The sequence below is a fragment of the Suricata suricatta genome, chromosome 5 (assembly GCF_006229205.1).
Source record: "Suricata suricatta isolate VVHF042 chromosome 5, meerkat_22Aug2017_6uvM2_HiC, whole genome shotgun sequence".
In the NCBI taxonomy this organism is placed as follows: Eukaryota; Metazoa; Chordata; class Mammalia; order Carnivora; family Herpestidae; genus Suricata; species Suricata suricatta.
Window position 1 is genome coordinate 82,685,743 of NC_043704.1, and position 15,728 is coordinate 82,701,470.

At 36.5% G+C, this 15,728-nt stretch overlaps 1 protein-coding gene across 4 annotated transcripts in view; it reads right to left on the reverse strand.

Annotated features, from left to right (window-relative positions):
* YEATS2 (YEATS domain containing 2) overlaps window positions 1-15,728 on the reverse strand; it is a 123,666-nt gene that overhangs the window by 73,047 nt on the left and 34,891 nt on the right. For all 4 annotated transcript variants that reach the window (XM_029939792.1, XM_029939789.1, XM_029939790.1 and 1 more), the window contains exons 7-8: window positions 6,399-6,560; window positions 1,981-2,092 (exon numbers count right to left, since the gene is read on the reverse strand). In XM_029939792.1, coding sequence (XP_029795652.1) covers window positions 1,981-2,092; window positions 6,399-6,560 — 274 coding nt within the window. The remainder of the gene's footprint in view (window positions 1-1,980; window positions 2,093-6,398; window positions 6,561-15,728) is intronic.

The following is a 15,728-nucleotide window of genomic DNA, read 5'->3' on the forward strand; positions in this document are numbered from 1 at the left end:
TGATGCATAGGAGCACATGTACCCCAATGTTCATAGCAGCAATGTCAACAATAGCCAAAACATGGAAAGAGCCTAAATGTCCATCACCTGATGAGTGGATCAAGAAGATGTGGTATATATATACAATGGAGTATTACATGGCAATGAGAAAGAATGAAATATGGCCATTTGTAGGAAAGTGGATGGGCCTCGAGGGTGTCCTGCTAAGCGAAATAAGTCAGGCAGAGAAAGACAGAAACCATATGTTTGCACTCATAGGTCTAACAGGAGAACAGGAGAAACCTAATGGAGGACCAGAGAGAGGGGAAGAGGGAAAGAGAGTTGGGGAGATAGAGGGATGCAAAACTTGAGAGACTATTGAATGCTGAAAAGGAACTGAGGGTTGAAGGGGGAGGGGTGAAAAGAAGTGGTGGTGATGGAGGAGGGCACTTGTGGGGAAGAGCACTGGGTGTTGTATGGAAACCTATTTGACAATAAACTATTTAAAAAAAATTTATATATAAGATAAAGAAAAAGAAAAAGAAAGAAAAAGTTGTATTTGTAGAACAAAAGGAACTAAAAGGGAATTCTGCAGATGTACGGACAATTTGGTTCAATTTTGGGAGCCATTAATGGGAATAATGTGGTAAACGACCAAGTAAAGATGCTCTAGGAGAAGTTTAATATTAGAATTTTATCTTATGTAGAGAAAATCTACATGAGGCTACACAGAGGAACTAGAAAACGTTTTAAAAAGTGGTCTTCCAATCATAAAATTTAAATGTGATTATATGAAATTACAAAAAGACAAACAAAAAATAGAAAATAGGAGCAGGAGAAATTGCCCACAATGTCATTACTACAATTACACCAACATTTTGGTATATTTCCTTTGTGTTTTTTCCACCTACTTAAAATCACAGTTGATTTCATACTATACATACATATTATACTCTGTGCTTTTCTCTTGCTATAGTTGGTAGTTTTTCTCCAGGTATAGAAAACACTTCATAAAATATAACTAACAATGGCTGAATAAACCATGTGAATATACCAATGAAGGATTTCTTAAAATAAAAAAGAATCACAACTTTGTACAGTACTTTCAATTGTCTAAAACATGTTCATTCCTGTCCTAATGTTTCCAAGATAAACATATTCTATATCCTTATGAAATAAACATGATCATTTGCCTCATTTTACAAAAAAGTAAGTAGCTTTTTTTCAATGTTTATTTAGTGTGTGTGTGTGTGAGAGAGGGAGAGAAAGAGAGAGAGAGAGAGATAGAGAGAGAGAGAGGGAATGAATCCCAAGCAGGCTCCATCCTTAGTTCAGAGTCCAACATGGGTCTTGATCTCACAAACCGTGAGATTATGTGAGCCAAAATCAAGAGTTGAATGCTTAATGATTGAGCCACCCAGCTGCCCTGTAAATAGATTTTTTTTTTTTTAAAGATTTTCAGCCACTTAGTCCCAGGTAACACAGTTAATAGGGAGCTTTGATCAGAGACTCAAGTCTTCTGATTATCTGACTAGTTCATCTTTTTAAAGAATATACATTCTGCTATAATACAACTGCTCCCCCAACCTTCACAGAACAAAGGAGTCTTGTGGCAGTATGCATAACACAATCAAAAACATTAATCCTGCTTCCACTGTCCTTAGCCACTTCTCTCAGAGGCCTAACCCATTGCTTTAAGTAACGTTCCAGACAAAAAGAGGAACTTCAGGGGTTCCTGGGTAGCTCAGATGATTGAGCGTCTGACTCTTGATTTCAGCTCAGGTCATGATTCCAGGGTTGTGGGATTAAGCCCCATGTCGGGTTCCACACTGAGTAGGGGGCATAGAGCCTGCTTAAGATTCATTCTGTCTCCCTCTCCTACCCTTATCCCCCCCACCCCCACCCCACCCCCGGCTCACACACACTCTCTCAAATTAAAAAACAAAGCAAAACAAAAAAAGAGGTACTTCATTTCTGGGAAGCAATGTTTTGTTACAATACCTTCAGATTATGTATGATATCTATTCGTTTGTTCTGGCTGTCCTTAAAGTGAACTTGAACTCTGACAGGAAATTCGCCCCAGCCTCTTCTGGTGAGGTGAAAAGGAGGCTCTCTAGGGAAAAGCAGGTATCAACACATTAAGCCATAGTCAGTCTCTCATTCTAGACAGGAACAATTTTCTCATATTGGGTAAGAGCCTCTGACAATCATTTACATTTCCTCATTTGAAGCTAAATCAATATGCTGAAATTTGCTAAGATACTAAAAGAAAAATTGAGCTCAAACCTACATTACTGAATAGTTAGAGCTAAGATATTTATAGTACATAATCAATTATCATCATTTTCATACAGGGATTCCAGGTGACAGACACAGGCTGTGAGGTATATGTTCCTTACCCCAGACACTCATAGTTAGTCTTCCACTCTGACAAAAAAAAATATATCACAAATGCTCTGAGAGTGACTATTTATTTGAAACTGTCCACTAACCTGATTCAAAAGATCAAATGTTCATAAGATGATTTCCCCAAACAGTAATTATGATTTTAGTGGACAGAGAGAAATGTGTGTGAATGCTAACTAGATTAAAGAATTTTTTAAATGTTTTTTTGCGGGGGGGGAAGCAAGCAAGAGAACACGCATGTGTGAATGGCGGGGAGGGAGAGAGAGAGACAGACAGACAGACAGACAGACACATATACACAGAATCCAAGGACAGGCTCCAGGTTCTGAGCTAGCTGTCAGCAGAGAGCCCAATGCGGGGCTTGAATTCATAAACCATGAGATCATGACCTGAACTGAAGTCAGACGCTTAACCAATGGAGCCACCCCCAGGTCCCCTGGATTAGAGAATTTTTAGTCAAAACAGAATTTGTGAAAGAAAGAAAAAGGAAAGTTGATGAAAAAAGACTAGCAAATTGTTAACTGATGCTGGGTATATGAGGGTTCAAGATACTCTACTTTTGAATATGTTTGGAATTTTCCATATAAAAATATTTTAAATTTGAGAAAACATCATGTATTCAAAAATATTACGGTTTAAGTTAACGGGGGAGAGAGAATGCTTTAAAATGAAAATGTTCGTTATGAATCACTGCCTTGGAATTACTATAATGAGAGAAGATGCCAAGATGATAGGAAGGAATATTCAGCTGGATGTGCTTTTTAAAAACTAAGTAGAGACATGATTTCAGTAAGGGCAGAGTCCAAGAACACAACCTGAGAGGAGTCTAACAACAGATCTGAATTATCTAGCACGCAGCCAGAGGCTTACCAGGAAGGCTCAGGACAGAAAAATTCCCTGAGTTACAAGAGTAGTGTAGAAAGGAGAAAAAGCAATAGCTATGTGACAAGACAGACAGAAAGAAAACTAGAATGCTCAGGATGGGAGAAACCAGTTGAACACCAGATGAGTTAGTAAGTAAAGTAGCCGTGATGTTGGTGTAGGTCCAAACAGAAATTAAAATGTTTAGGGTCAAATGAGAAGATTGACTTGAGACAGAAATTTGAAAAGGGATGAAGTGGGGCCGAGGTATGGTGAACTTAGGAATAATTAAAGTTCTATTGATAACATTTGGTCGTTTACATTCCAGTAAAGCTAAGGAGATACCCGAAATTTATTTTTCAATATGCATCAACTATACTGTTTGTATGCTGAATTTCTCTTACATCAGATATTACAAATTAGTGGTGTTCCTCAATTTATGTACATTGGCTAAACTCTGATGAATGAACAGGAAGGACTGCTGCCCGGGAAGACAAACAGCATAAAGACCAGGAAAAAGGAACAATGCTTTTTAACAGGAAATTTCTCCCTAACCTTATTCTCAGAAGCAAAAAAAGGAACCTAACACTTACCAACAGACATCACCTATGGAAATGTTAAACTTCAAAAAGACTGCTTCCCCCAAACTTTTTTTTATTTCTGGATTCCTCATAGAAAGTGAAATGTATTAATGAGCAAGAAAAAAAAGTCATCGAATACTGGGTTAAAAAAAAAAAGCCTTTACTAGAAATATAGAATGGAGTACAACTCTTTGTCCAACTAATTAATTCAAATGGTCAACCAGTCTTTCAAGGTCACTTCTAGTGACCTAAAACTCATTAATGAGATTCTCTACTATATTTCTAAACAGCTCTGTTATAAAAATATTTCACCTTCCTCCTATATGTTAGATCTAATATATGCCTTTTGCAATCACAAACTCTTTCTCCACATAACCTTCAAAAAACCTAAAACATGACCCTAAGTTGTTCTTTTTAGGATGAATATATTCTATTCCCTACATCAGCAGCAGAAGCAAACAGTTAAATATTTACTATGACCTAATCACTGTTTTAAGCCCTTCATATCAACTTATCTAAACTTCACAACCGCACTACAAAATGTCCCTACTAAGAGGTTGAATAACTGACTTCCCCAAAGTTATACAGCAAATATGTAGTAGAGCTGAGATTCAAACTTGGGCAATAAGCTCCAGGGCCCACATTTAACTACCAGCTGTCCACATCCCTGTGATGTCAGACCTCCTTACTGTCCAGACAACCTTCCTCCCAATGCATAACAGTATGGCTAGATATTGTCAGAATGCAGGGTATAGCAAGTCTACTCTACTTCTAATAAAACAGCCTAAGACTGCATTACCATGTGAAATGATCTGATTTCACTTTTTGGTTTTTACTTGTCTAATGTGGCCATTAGAAAACTTTAAATTACTTATGTGAGTCACAATATTAGACAGTGTAGTTCTAAAGAGCTCCTATATTCAAGCTAAATGAAACAGATACAACAAACTTTAGTCAAACATGCACTGGGACCAGAATACTCTACTAAACTTCTCAAAGAAGGGAACCATGTGTTCATCTTTCCAATCCCTGCCTCAAATCTTGAGCCTAGAATACATTTAGTGACACTCTTGTACCTAAAAGCAAAGTTTACTATCAGAGCCTTTAGGAAGCTGGCTAAGGACGGTCATGGTAACTAAACCAGATGTCAAAAAGATGCTTCTTATAAGAGAAGAATCTACAAATAATGTACTGTGATAAGAAAATTCAGAGTACATGAGAAACACATTTGCTTAGGAGCTAGAAGGAAGGTTAACCCCAAGTCTTCCCTACTCATCAAATTACTTTAACATCTGATGCCAGAAATATCTTAAGATCCTTGTAAAGAACATAAAGAGTTACAATTAAATCTAGGATACATGTTGGGGCACCTGGGTGGCTCAGCTGGTTAAATGCCCAACTCTTGATTTTGGCTCAGGTGGTGATCTCACAGTTTGTGGGATTGAGCCCCACATCGGGCTCTGCACTGACAATGTGGAGTCTACTTGGGATTCTCAGTCTCCCCATTCATGTTCTTACTCTCTCTCAAAATAAATAAACTTTAAAAAAAAATAATAAAGGCTTAGGGCACCTGGGTGGCTCAGTTGGTTTGAGCGTCCGACTTCAGTTCAGGTCATGATCTCACAGTTCGTGGGTTCGAGCCCCGCATCAGGCTGTGCTTACAGCTCAGAGCCTGGAGCCCGCTTCTGACTCTGTGTGACCCTCTCTCTCTGCCCCTCCTCTGCTCATGATCTCTCTCTGTCTCTCAAAAATAAATAAATGTTAAAAAAATTATTTTTAAATAATAAAAAAATATAAAATAATATTTTAAATAATAAATAATAAAATCTTTTTTAAAATGTAGGCAAACAATGTATCAGTTGATCATTGATACTGGGACAACTATCATCCATATGAAGGAAAAAAAAAATCCCATTTCCAAATATTTCCCTTTCTGACCATCTATCAATTCCTATCTTTCCAGCTCCATTCCTAATCCAACTATTTTTTGACCCACTGGAAATTCTACTTCTTACCCACACCAATTTTCACTACCTCTCACTGCTCTTTATATAATATCCTTCTCTCTTTAATCAGCCTAGATTCTACAGTATATTAGTACCATAATAACCTCATTTAAAAAGTGAGGAAGTCAATGATTTCCTAATCAATAATTAGGGTTTTGGGTGAATTGTCTACTTCCACGTCAAAGGTCATGGGACCTTGCAACATTAAATATTTCTGTAATGTTAGACTCCTATGTTTATTTCTGTTATATTCTGATATTCTGTTATATTCTGATATTAAAAAAACCAGGAAACTTTTATATTTATCTGTATCTATATAAATAAGTTCAGCTATTTCCAGAAAGGAGAAGAATCTACTAATGTAAATGACAGGAGGAAATAGTGCCTTTAGAGGGAGATAATAATCTGCATGCAGGAACCACAATTAAAACTATATTGTGCTAAAAGCCAAAACTAAGTAAATTATTATTAAGATAATAATTAAAGGGAATTTTCTCAGGTTAAAACACTCTTTCCACATCAGTAAATCTGTACATCTTAAATTAAATAACTCAAATTTTCTTACCTAACTTCTACAAGGTCATTTGGTTTATAGCTGGGATGAAGAAAGAACCAAACTTTCTTGACAAAATGATTAATGCTGGGTTCTCTACGAGACCCTCGGACATATACCATCCACTTGTGGGTTGACTGGTCATTTTCTTCTCTCTTATCAGGAGGAATGTACCTAGAGGAGAACAAGAAAGAAACCAGAAGTATTTTTTCCTTCAAAAACCTACCAAACATTGAACTACTTAAAACAAGATTAAAAATCACTTATAAGGAAACAGCTGGGAATTCACAAATATATGGAGATTAAACAACATGGTACTGAACAACCAATGAGTCAACGAAGAAACCAAAAAGAAATAAAAAAATATTTTAAGACAACTGAAAATGGAAATACAACATACCACAACGTAAGGGATACAGCACATGGTTTTAAGAAGGAAATCTACAGCAATAAATGCCTACATTAAGAAAGACATCAAAGGAATGAACAAAACCAAAGTTAGTAGAAAGAAGGAAATAAAGATGAAAATGGAAACAAAAGAAACAGAGACAAAAAGAAACTAAAGAGCTATTTTTTTTTTAAGGTAAACAAAATAGACAAACCTTTGGCTAGATGTACCAAGAAAAAAAGAGAAAGGACTCAAATAAAATTGTAAAGAGCAGATGTTACAACTAATACCACACAGCTCCTGGGTGGCTCAGTTGGTTAAATGTTCAATTCTGGGTTTTGCTCAAGTCATGATCTCACGGTTTGTGAGTTTGAGCCCCTTGTCGGGCTCTATGCGGAGCCTGCTTGAAATTCTCTTTCTCTCTCTCTATCCCTCCCCCTGCTTGCACTCTCTCTCTCAAAAAACTTAAAAAAAAAAAAAAACTACTACCACACAAATACAAAGGATCATAAATCTAAGAACAATTATAGAGGCACCTGGCTGGCTCAGGTAGAGCATGCAACTCTTGATCTTGGGTTGTGAGTTTGACCCCACATTGCATGTACAGATTACTTAAAAATAAAATCTTAAAGAGCACCTGGGTGGCTGAGTCAGTCCGACTTCAGCTCAGGTCATGAGATCATGGCTTATGAGATCGAGCCCTTCATTGGGCTCTGTGCTGACAGCTCACAGTCTGGAGCCTGCTTTGAATTCTGTGTCTGGGTCTCTCTCTTCCCCTCCCCTGCTCATGCTTTTTCTCTCTCTCTCTCTCTCTCTCTCTCTCAAAAGTAAATAAGCATTAAACATTTTTACATAAACAAAATCTTAAAAATAAACAAATGAAGTGGTTTTTTTTAAAAAAAAAGCTATGAACAATTATGTCAACAAACTGCATAACCTATAAGAAACGGATACATTCCCAGAAACATACATGCTATCAAACCTGAATCATAAATAGAAAATCTGAACAAAATAACTGCTAGTAAGGAGAATGAATTGGTAATTAAAAACCTCCCAAAGAAAATTCTAGGATCAGCTGTCTTAAAGGATGATTTCTACCAAATATTTGAAGAATTGACACCAATCCTTCTCAAACTCTTCCCTCCCCCCCAAAAATAGAAGATAGAACACTTACAAATTCATTTTACAAAGCTAGCATTACACTGTTACCAAAGTCAGACAAGAACACTACAAGAAAATTTTAGGCCAAGATCACTGAAAAACATAGATGAAAAAAATCCTCATCAAAATATTAGCAAAGAGAATTCAACAGTACATTAAAAGATCATGGGGCGCTTGGGTGGCTCAGTTGGTTAAGCGTCCAACTTTGACTCAGGTCATGATCTCACAGTTCGTAAGTTCGAGCTCCATGTCAGGCTCTGTGCTAACAGCATGGAGCCTGGAGCCTACTTTGGATTCTGTGTGTCTTCCTCTCTCTCTCTGCCTTTTCCCCACTTGCACTCTCTCTCTCTCTCAAAAATAAACAAACATTAAAAAAAATTTAAAAACATCATACGGGGGCGCCTGGGTGGCTCAGTCGGTTAGGCCTCCGGCTTCAGCTCAGGTCAGATCTCACGTTCGTGGGTTCGAGCCCCGCGTCAGGCTCTGTGCTAACAGCTAGCTCAGAGACTGGAGCCTGCTTCCAGTTCTGTGTCTCCTTCTCTCTCTGCCCCTCCCCCTCTCATGCTCTGTCTCTCTCTGTATTAAAAATAAAAAAAAAAAAAATCATACACAATGATCAAGCAGTATTTATTCTAAGGATGAAAGGATGGCTCAACATCTACAGATCTATCAATGTGATATACTACATTAACAAAATGAAAGAAATTCCTATAATCATCTCAACAGATGCAGATAAAGCACTTGATGTAATTCTACATCTATTCTTGAAAAAATTCTCAACAAATTGGATATAGAAGAGTCATACCTCCAAATAATAGAGCCCATACATGACAAGCCGTCAGCTAACATCATGATGGTGAAAAATTAAAAGCTCTTCCTCTAAGATCAAGAACAAGACAAGGATACCTTGTCTTTTATTCAACATAGTACTGGAAATTCTAGCCAGAGCAATTAGGCAAGAAAATGAAATAAAAGGTATCCAGACTGCAGTAATAAGTAAGAAGTAAAACTGTCTCTATCTAAACATAATGTGCAATTCTATACAGAAAACCCTGAAGATTCCAACTAAAAACTGTTAAAATTAATAAACAAATTCAGTAAGTGTCTAGGATATAAAGTCAACATAAAAAGTCAATTGTATTTCTATATACTAACAAAAACTATCAGAAAAAGAATCAAGAAAATTATTCCATTTGTAATTCCATCAAAAACAATAAAATATTTAGCAATAAATTTAACTAAGAAGTGAAAGTCCTGTACACTGTAAACTATAAGACACTTATGAAAAAAATTGAATCCGACAAAAAAATACTCCATGCACATAGACTGAAAGAATATTGTTAAAATGTCTGTACTACCCAAGGCAATCTATATATTCAATGCAATCCCTATCAAAATCCTAACAGCATTCTTCATAGAAATAGAAAACACAAACCTAAAATCTGAATGAAATCATAAAAGATCCCAAATAGGCTCTTTTTGAGAAAAAAAAAAGAAAGGAGGCGTCATACTTCCTGATTTCAAGTTATATTACAAAGCTATAGTAATAAAACAGTATGGTACTGGCATATAAAGAGGTACATAGATCAACAGATTAGATGAGAGCTCAGAAATAAGCCTATCCACATATGGTCAATTAATTTATGACAAAGAAGCTAAGATATACAATAGGAAAAGGACAGTCTCTTTAATAAATGGTACTGGGAAAATTGGACAACTACATACAAAAGAATGAAATCAGACCCTTATCCTACACCACACATAAAAAATCAACTCAAAACAGATGTATGACTTAAATTTAAGACCTGAAACCATTAAAAAGAAGAAGAAGAAGAAAGAAAAAGAGAAAGTCCTGAATCCCTAAAGCTCCTAGAAGAAAACATGAGGGTAAGCTTCATGACAGGTCTGGGAAATGATTTTTTTGGATTTGACGCTGAAAGCAAAACCAACAAAAACAAAAATAAACAAGTGGGACTACAGCAAACTATAAAGTTTCTGCACCAAACAGGAAACCACCAGCAAAACAAAATGGAAAACTGGGAAATGAGGAAAAATATTTGCAAATCATGTATCTGATAAAAGGTTAATACTGAAAATATATAAAAGAACTCAAATATAGTTGAAGAGGGGGAAAAAAGCATAAAAATCTGTTTAAAATGGACAGAGGAACTAAATACACATTTTCCAAACAAAACATACAAATGGTCAATAGGTACATGAAATGATGGTCAACATCACTAATCATGAGAAAAATGCACATCAAAACCACGATGAGTTATCACCTTATACCTGTTAGAATGGCTATCATCAAATACATGAGAGATAACAAGTGTTGGCAAGAACATGAAGAAAAAGGAATCCTGTGCCAATTATTGGTGGGAACATAAACTGGTGCAGCTACTATGGAAAACAATATGGAGGTTCCTCAAAAAATCAAGTACAGAACTACCACACACTGTTGTGTATGTACGCAAAGACAATGAAAATGGGTTATCAAAGTGCTATCTGCACTCCCACGTTCACAGCAGCATTATTTACAATAGTCAAGATATGGAAACCTATATGGCCATTAACAAATGAATGAACAAAGATGTGAATGGATAACGATGTATACACATATACATACAGTTAATCCTTCCACAACATGCCTTTGAACTTATATGTGATTTTTTTTTTTTACAATCCTGTAAATGTACTGTCTCTTACGATTTTTTCTTTATTTTTCCTTTTAAAGTAAGCTCTACATCCAACATAAGGCTTAAACTCATGACCCTGAGATCAAGAATCGCATGTTCTACTGACTGAGCCAGCCAGGCACTTCTTTATAGTTTTCTTAATAACATTTTCTTTTCTCTAGTTTACTTTATTGTAAAATATGTTATGTAATACTTGTAACATACAAAATATGCCAAAATATGTGCTACTCAATTGTTTATGTTATTGTAAGGCTTCCAGTCAAAGGCATGCTACTAGTAGTTAAGTTTTGGGGAGTCAAAAGTTCTATGTGGATTTTTAATTGTGTGGGAGATTGATGCCCCTAACCCTCGCCTTGCTCGAGAGTGCTCCAGGGTCAACTGTGCGTGTGTGCGTAATGGAATATTATTCAGCCATGAGAAAGGAGGAGATTCTGACATTTCTGAGAGTATGGATGGATCTGGAGGGCATTATGCTAAGTGAAATAAGCCATGTCTTTCTCTACATGGAGAAAGACAAATACTATATGGTATCACTTATATATGAAATCTAAAAAAAAGTCAAACTCATAATAGAACAGAAATATGGTTACCAAGGGCTGGGGGTAGGGGAAGTTAGGGGAAATATAGAGAGTTTGTTAAAAGGGTACAAACCTTCAGCTTTGAGATGAGTAAGAACTGAAGATCTAAAGTATAACATGGTAACTACAGTAGGTAACACTGTAAAATTTGCTGAGCAAATAGAACTTAAATGTTCTCATACTCACACAAAAAAAGATAAATATGTGAGGTGATGGGGCACTTGGCTGGCTCAGTCAGTGGAGCGTATGACTCTTTGGGGTTGGGAATTCAAGTCCCACATTGGGTGTAGAGATTACTTAAAAATATAAAACCTTTTAAAAAAAAATGTGAGGTGATAATGGATATGTAAATTAACTTGATGGCAGGAATCCCTTCAAAATGTATACCTATTTCAAGTTATGTGTATATTTTAAATATAATTTTTTTCAATTATAGGTCAATAAGGCTGAGAAAAAAATTTTTATTATAGTTGATATGTCACGGTAGTTTCAGTATAAAAACACTGTGAGTGATTCAATACTTCCATACATTATGCTATGCTCACTACATCTGTCACCATAAAACACTATTATAATACCACTGACTGCATTCCCTATGCTGTACCTTTCATCCCCGTAACTTATTCATTCCATAACTGGAAGCACATACTCCCACTCTCCTAAAAAACATTTTTACTTAAAAAATTTTAAATCCCAGCAAGATTTAATAACTCTGTCACCTAACCAATCAAAGTTTATCTTTTACAGTCATCTTTTAAATGTTTTTATTTATTTTGGTTTCTAAGGGGCATTCCCTTAAAGTTTATTTTCTTATTATCATCAATTAAAGAGAAAAACAACTTTGCTTTTCCAAGTGGATACATGAGATACATATAAATTGGCCTAATTTTATTCCTGGCTTAGGGACTCTCTAGCCTTTGGGTTAATTTCATTCAGGTTTCAGGGTGCTAGAACTCTGAACTCTTCATTGCTGCCACGAAGGTTTCAACTGGTCTCTTGCCTTTTAAAAGCCAAAACAGGGGGCTATGTAGCTCAGTCGGTTAAGCATCTGACTGTTGGTTCCAGCTCAGGTCATGATATCATGTTCCTGGGTTCGAGTCCCGTGCTGGGGCTCTGTGCCGACAGTACAGAACCCGCTTGGGATTCTTTTTTCCTTCTCTCTGCCTCTCTCCTTTCATGCTTTCTTTCTCTCAAAATAAATGAAGTTTTTAAAAATAAATTAAGCCAAAACAAACCATCCCCTTAAGTCCTGACCATGGTAAAACTAGTATCTTTAGCTCTCCATTTATTTCATGGGGCCTCCTTACTACATTCTGTTGGAAAATATGTTGATAGCTCTTTTTTTTGAGAGACAGGAGTGGGGGTGGGGGAGAGTCAGACAGACAAATAGCATGAGCAGAGAAGAGGGACAGGAGGGAGAGAAAGAATCCCAAGGATGTTCCGTGCTCAGTCTGGAGCTCAACATGGGGCTGAATCCCATGACCCTGGGACCATGACCTGAGCTGAAATCAAGAGTCAGACAGACACTCAACCAACTGAGCCACCTACGTGCCCTGGTCACAGCCTTCTATATACACTTATCTGTGCCTATGGTTATCCTTAATAATGCAGTGGGCCAAGTTATATCAATTTCTACTGTTAATCCAAACTTGCATTTCTTAATCATGAAGTATTATCACTTCTGTACTTACTGAATTCAGTTTCCTAATGATTTTGTTATATTTATGTATCTCTGTTCACAACTGCAAATGTCCTATAATTTTCCTTTTCTTATGAACTATCTGGCTTTATTAAAAAGTTAGGGTATCTTCATAACATAATCTGGTAAGTGTTGTCCCCTTTTCCTCAGAAGATTTTTGGGTTTGGGGACATACTTGTTTTGTTTTTTATTTTAAGCAATCTCTATACCCAACGTGGGGCTCAAACTCATGACCCCAAGTTCAAAAATTGCATGCTCTACCAACTAAGCCAGCCCAAGTGCTCTCCCTAGAAGATTCTGTATACAACTGAAAGAATGTGTTCACTCAGCCTATAAAGCAATCTAAGCCTAGTAGTTTGGTTTGGTTTTGTGATCAGAATGTTTTATATATCAGTAATTAAAATTACTTAGTAGTTCTAAGACTATTCAAGGTTCTTCCTTTCTTGAGTCATAAGCAGTATTTTTCTAGGAACTCTCCACTTCACCTAAATTTTCAAATGTATTGACTGGCATAAACATGTTCATTATTTCTTACCTCACAGTACAGCATTTGTAGCTATGACTTTTTTCCTTAATTTCACCAGGTTTGTGTATATGGGGTATTTTTTCCTAATTTCTTTGCTTCCCCCCAGTGCATCATTCTAACTGAGATGTTTGGTTCATTAATTCTAAGCTTTTCTTCTACTGCAGACATCTAAGACTACATATTTCCCTTTATTCCTTTAGTGTTATCCTACAAGTTTTTAGTTGATTATTTACTTGTGACTATTTTAATGTGATTTTCATTTACTTATTGTTTAGAAGTGGTTTGAATTTCTAGACATACAGTTTTCTAGTTATATCCCATAATCACTGATTTTTCTTTTTTTTTTTTAACATTTATTTCTTTTTGAGAGAGACAGAACACAAGTGAGGGAGGAGCAGAGAGAAAGAGACACAGAATCCAGACTCTGATATGTCAGCAGAGAGCCTGATGCCGAGCTCAAACCCATGAACTGCAAGATCATGATTTGAGCCAAAGGCAGACATTTAACTGACTGAGCCACGCAGGTGCCCTACCGTCACTGATTTCTAACAGTGGTCAAAAACAGTAGTCTAGGGGCACCTGGTTGGCTCAGTCAGCAAAGCTTGTGACTCTTCATCTCAGGGTTGGGTTCAAGCCCCATGCTGGGTGTAGAGATAAATTAAAAATAAAATCTTAAAAAAAAGAAAGCAGTCTATGACACAAGTCTCTCAGTATTTGCTAAAGCTTGCTTTATGGCTTATTCTGTAGTCATTTTCATAAATATTCCTTATGTTTAAGAATGTTTCAAATATTACATGTAATAGTCTACGTGTGTATATCAGATCAAGCGTTAACTGCTGTTCAAATATTTTGTATTCTTATAGGTATTTTGCTTGATCAATCAATTACTGAGAGAGGTGCATAAAATCTCTCAGTATACTAATTCATTTAGAAATTTCTTCTGTGATTCAGTTTTGGTTTAAACACTGTAAGACTGTTGTCTAGTACACTGTTATCTAATATCTCCCTGTTGAATAGAACTTATTAACATTAAAGAATAACTCTTTGCCTTTATGAATGCTTTTGGTCTCAAATTCTATTTTCCCTGATATTAATATGTCACACTGATTTTCTTTTGGTAAGTATCTGCCAGCTAAATTTCACTTATTTGCTTACTTTCAATCTTTCTGTATTTAGATGTGTAACTGATAACAGAGAACTGAATTTTAGAAGATTTTATCTTAATACAGTAACTTTTAACTGGATAACTCAATCCCTAGGCATTTTTTATAATTGTTGATATATTTAGATTTGTTGTTACTAAATTATTTTACACTATTTGCCTTGTTTTATCGCTTCATCAAATCCCTCATCCTGTCCCTACTTGCCTTTTTTGGAATCAGGGTTTTTTGGGTTTTTTTTCCTTTTTTCATTCAATTTCCCCACCTTCCTTTTACTACTTTTAAGTTTAAATCTCTAGGGGAGCCTGGGTGGCTCAGTCAGTTAAGCAATCAACTCTTGATGTCAGCTCAGGTTTTGATCTTAGGGTTTTGAGTTCAGGCCAGAACAAGGGCTCACACACTGGGTGTGGAGCCTCTTAAAAAAATACAAAATGAAAATAAATAGGGGAGCCTGGGTGGCTCAGTCCATTAAGCATCAGACTTTAGCTCAGGTCATGATCTTGCAGCTCGTGAGTTCAAGCTTCACATTGGGCTCTCTGCTGTCAACACAGAGCCTGCTTTGAATCCTCTGTCTCCCTCTCTCTCTGCCCCTCCTCTCTCTCACAAAAATAAACCTTAAAAAATATATAAAATAAAAATAAGTAAATCTCTATGTCTATTCTTTTAGTTAGTATCTCAGATTAACAAGCATTTTTTTTCTATTATTTATTTTTGAGAGACAGAGACAGTGCGAGCAGGAGAGGGTCAGAGAGAGAGGGAGACACAGAATCTGAAGCAGGCTCCAGGCTCTGAGCTAGCTGTCAGCACAGAGCCTGACGCAGGGCTTAAACCCACCAACCGTGAGATCATGACCTGAGCCAAAGCCGGATGCTCAACCAAGTGAGCCACCCAGGCACCCCAGATCAATAAGCATTTTTAACAAGCTTGAAGTAAATCAATAATTTTTCCCTCTTCCACAACAAACAAGGACTTTACAACTCTCATGTCAGTCATTCCCTCTCTACCATAACTGACCACAGTTTACCAGTATTTTACTTCTAGCTGGTCTTCAAAAGACCCAAAAACCTATATATTAAATGTATTTGCTTGCACAATGTCAACAACAGCCAAAACATGGAAGGAGCCTAAATGTCC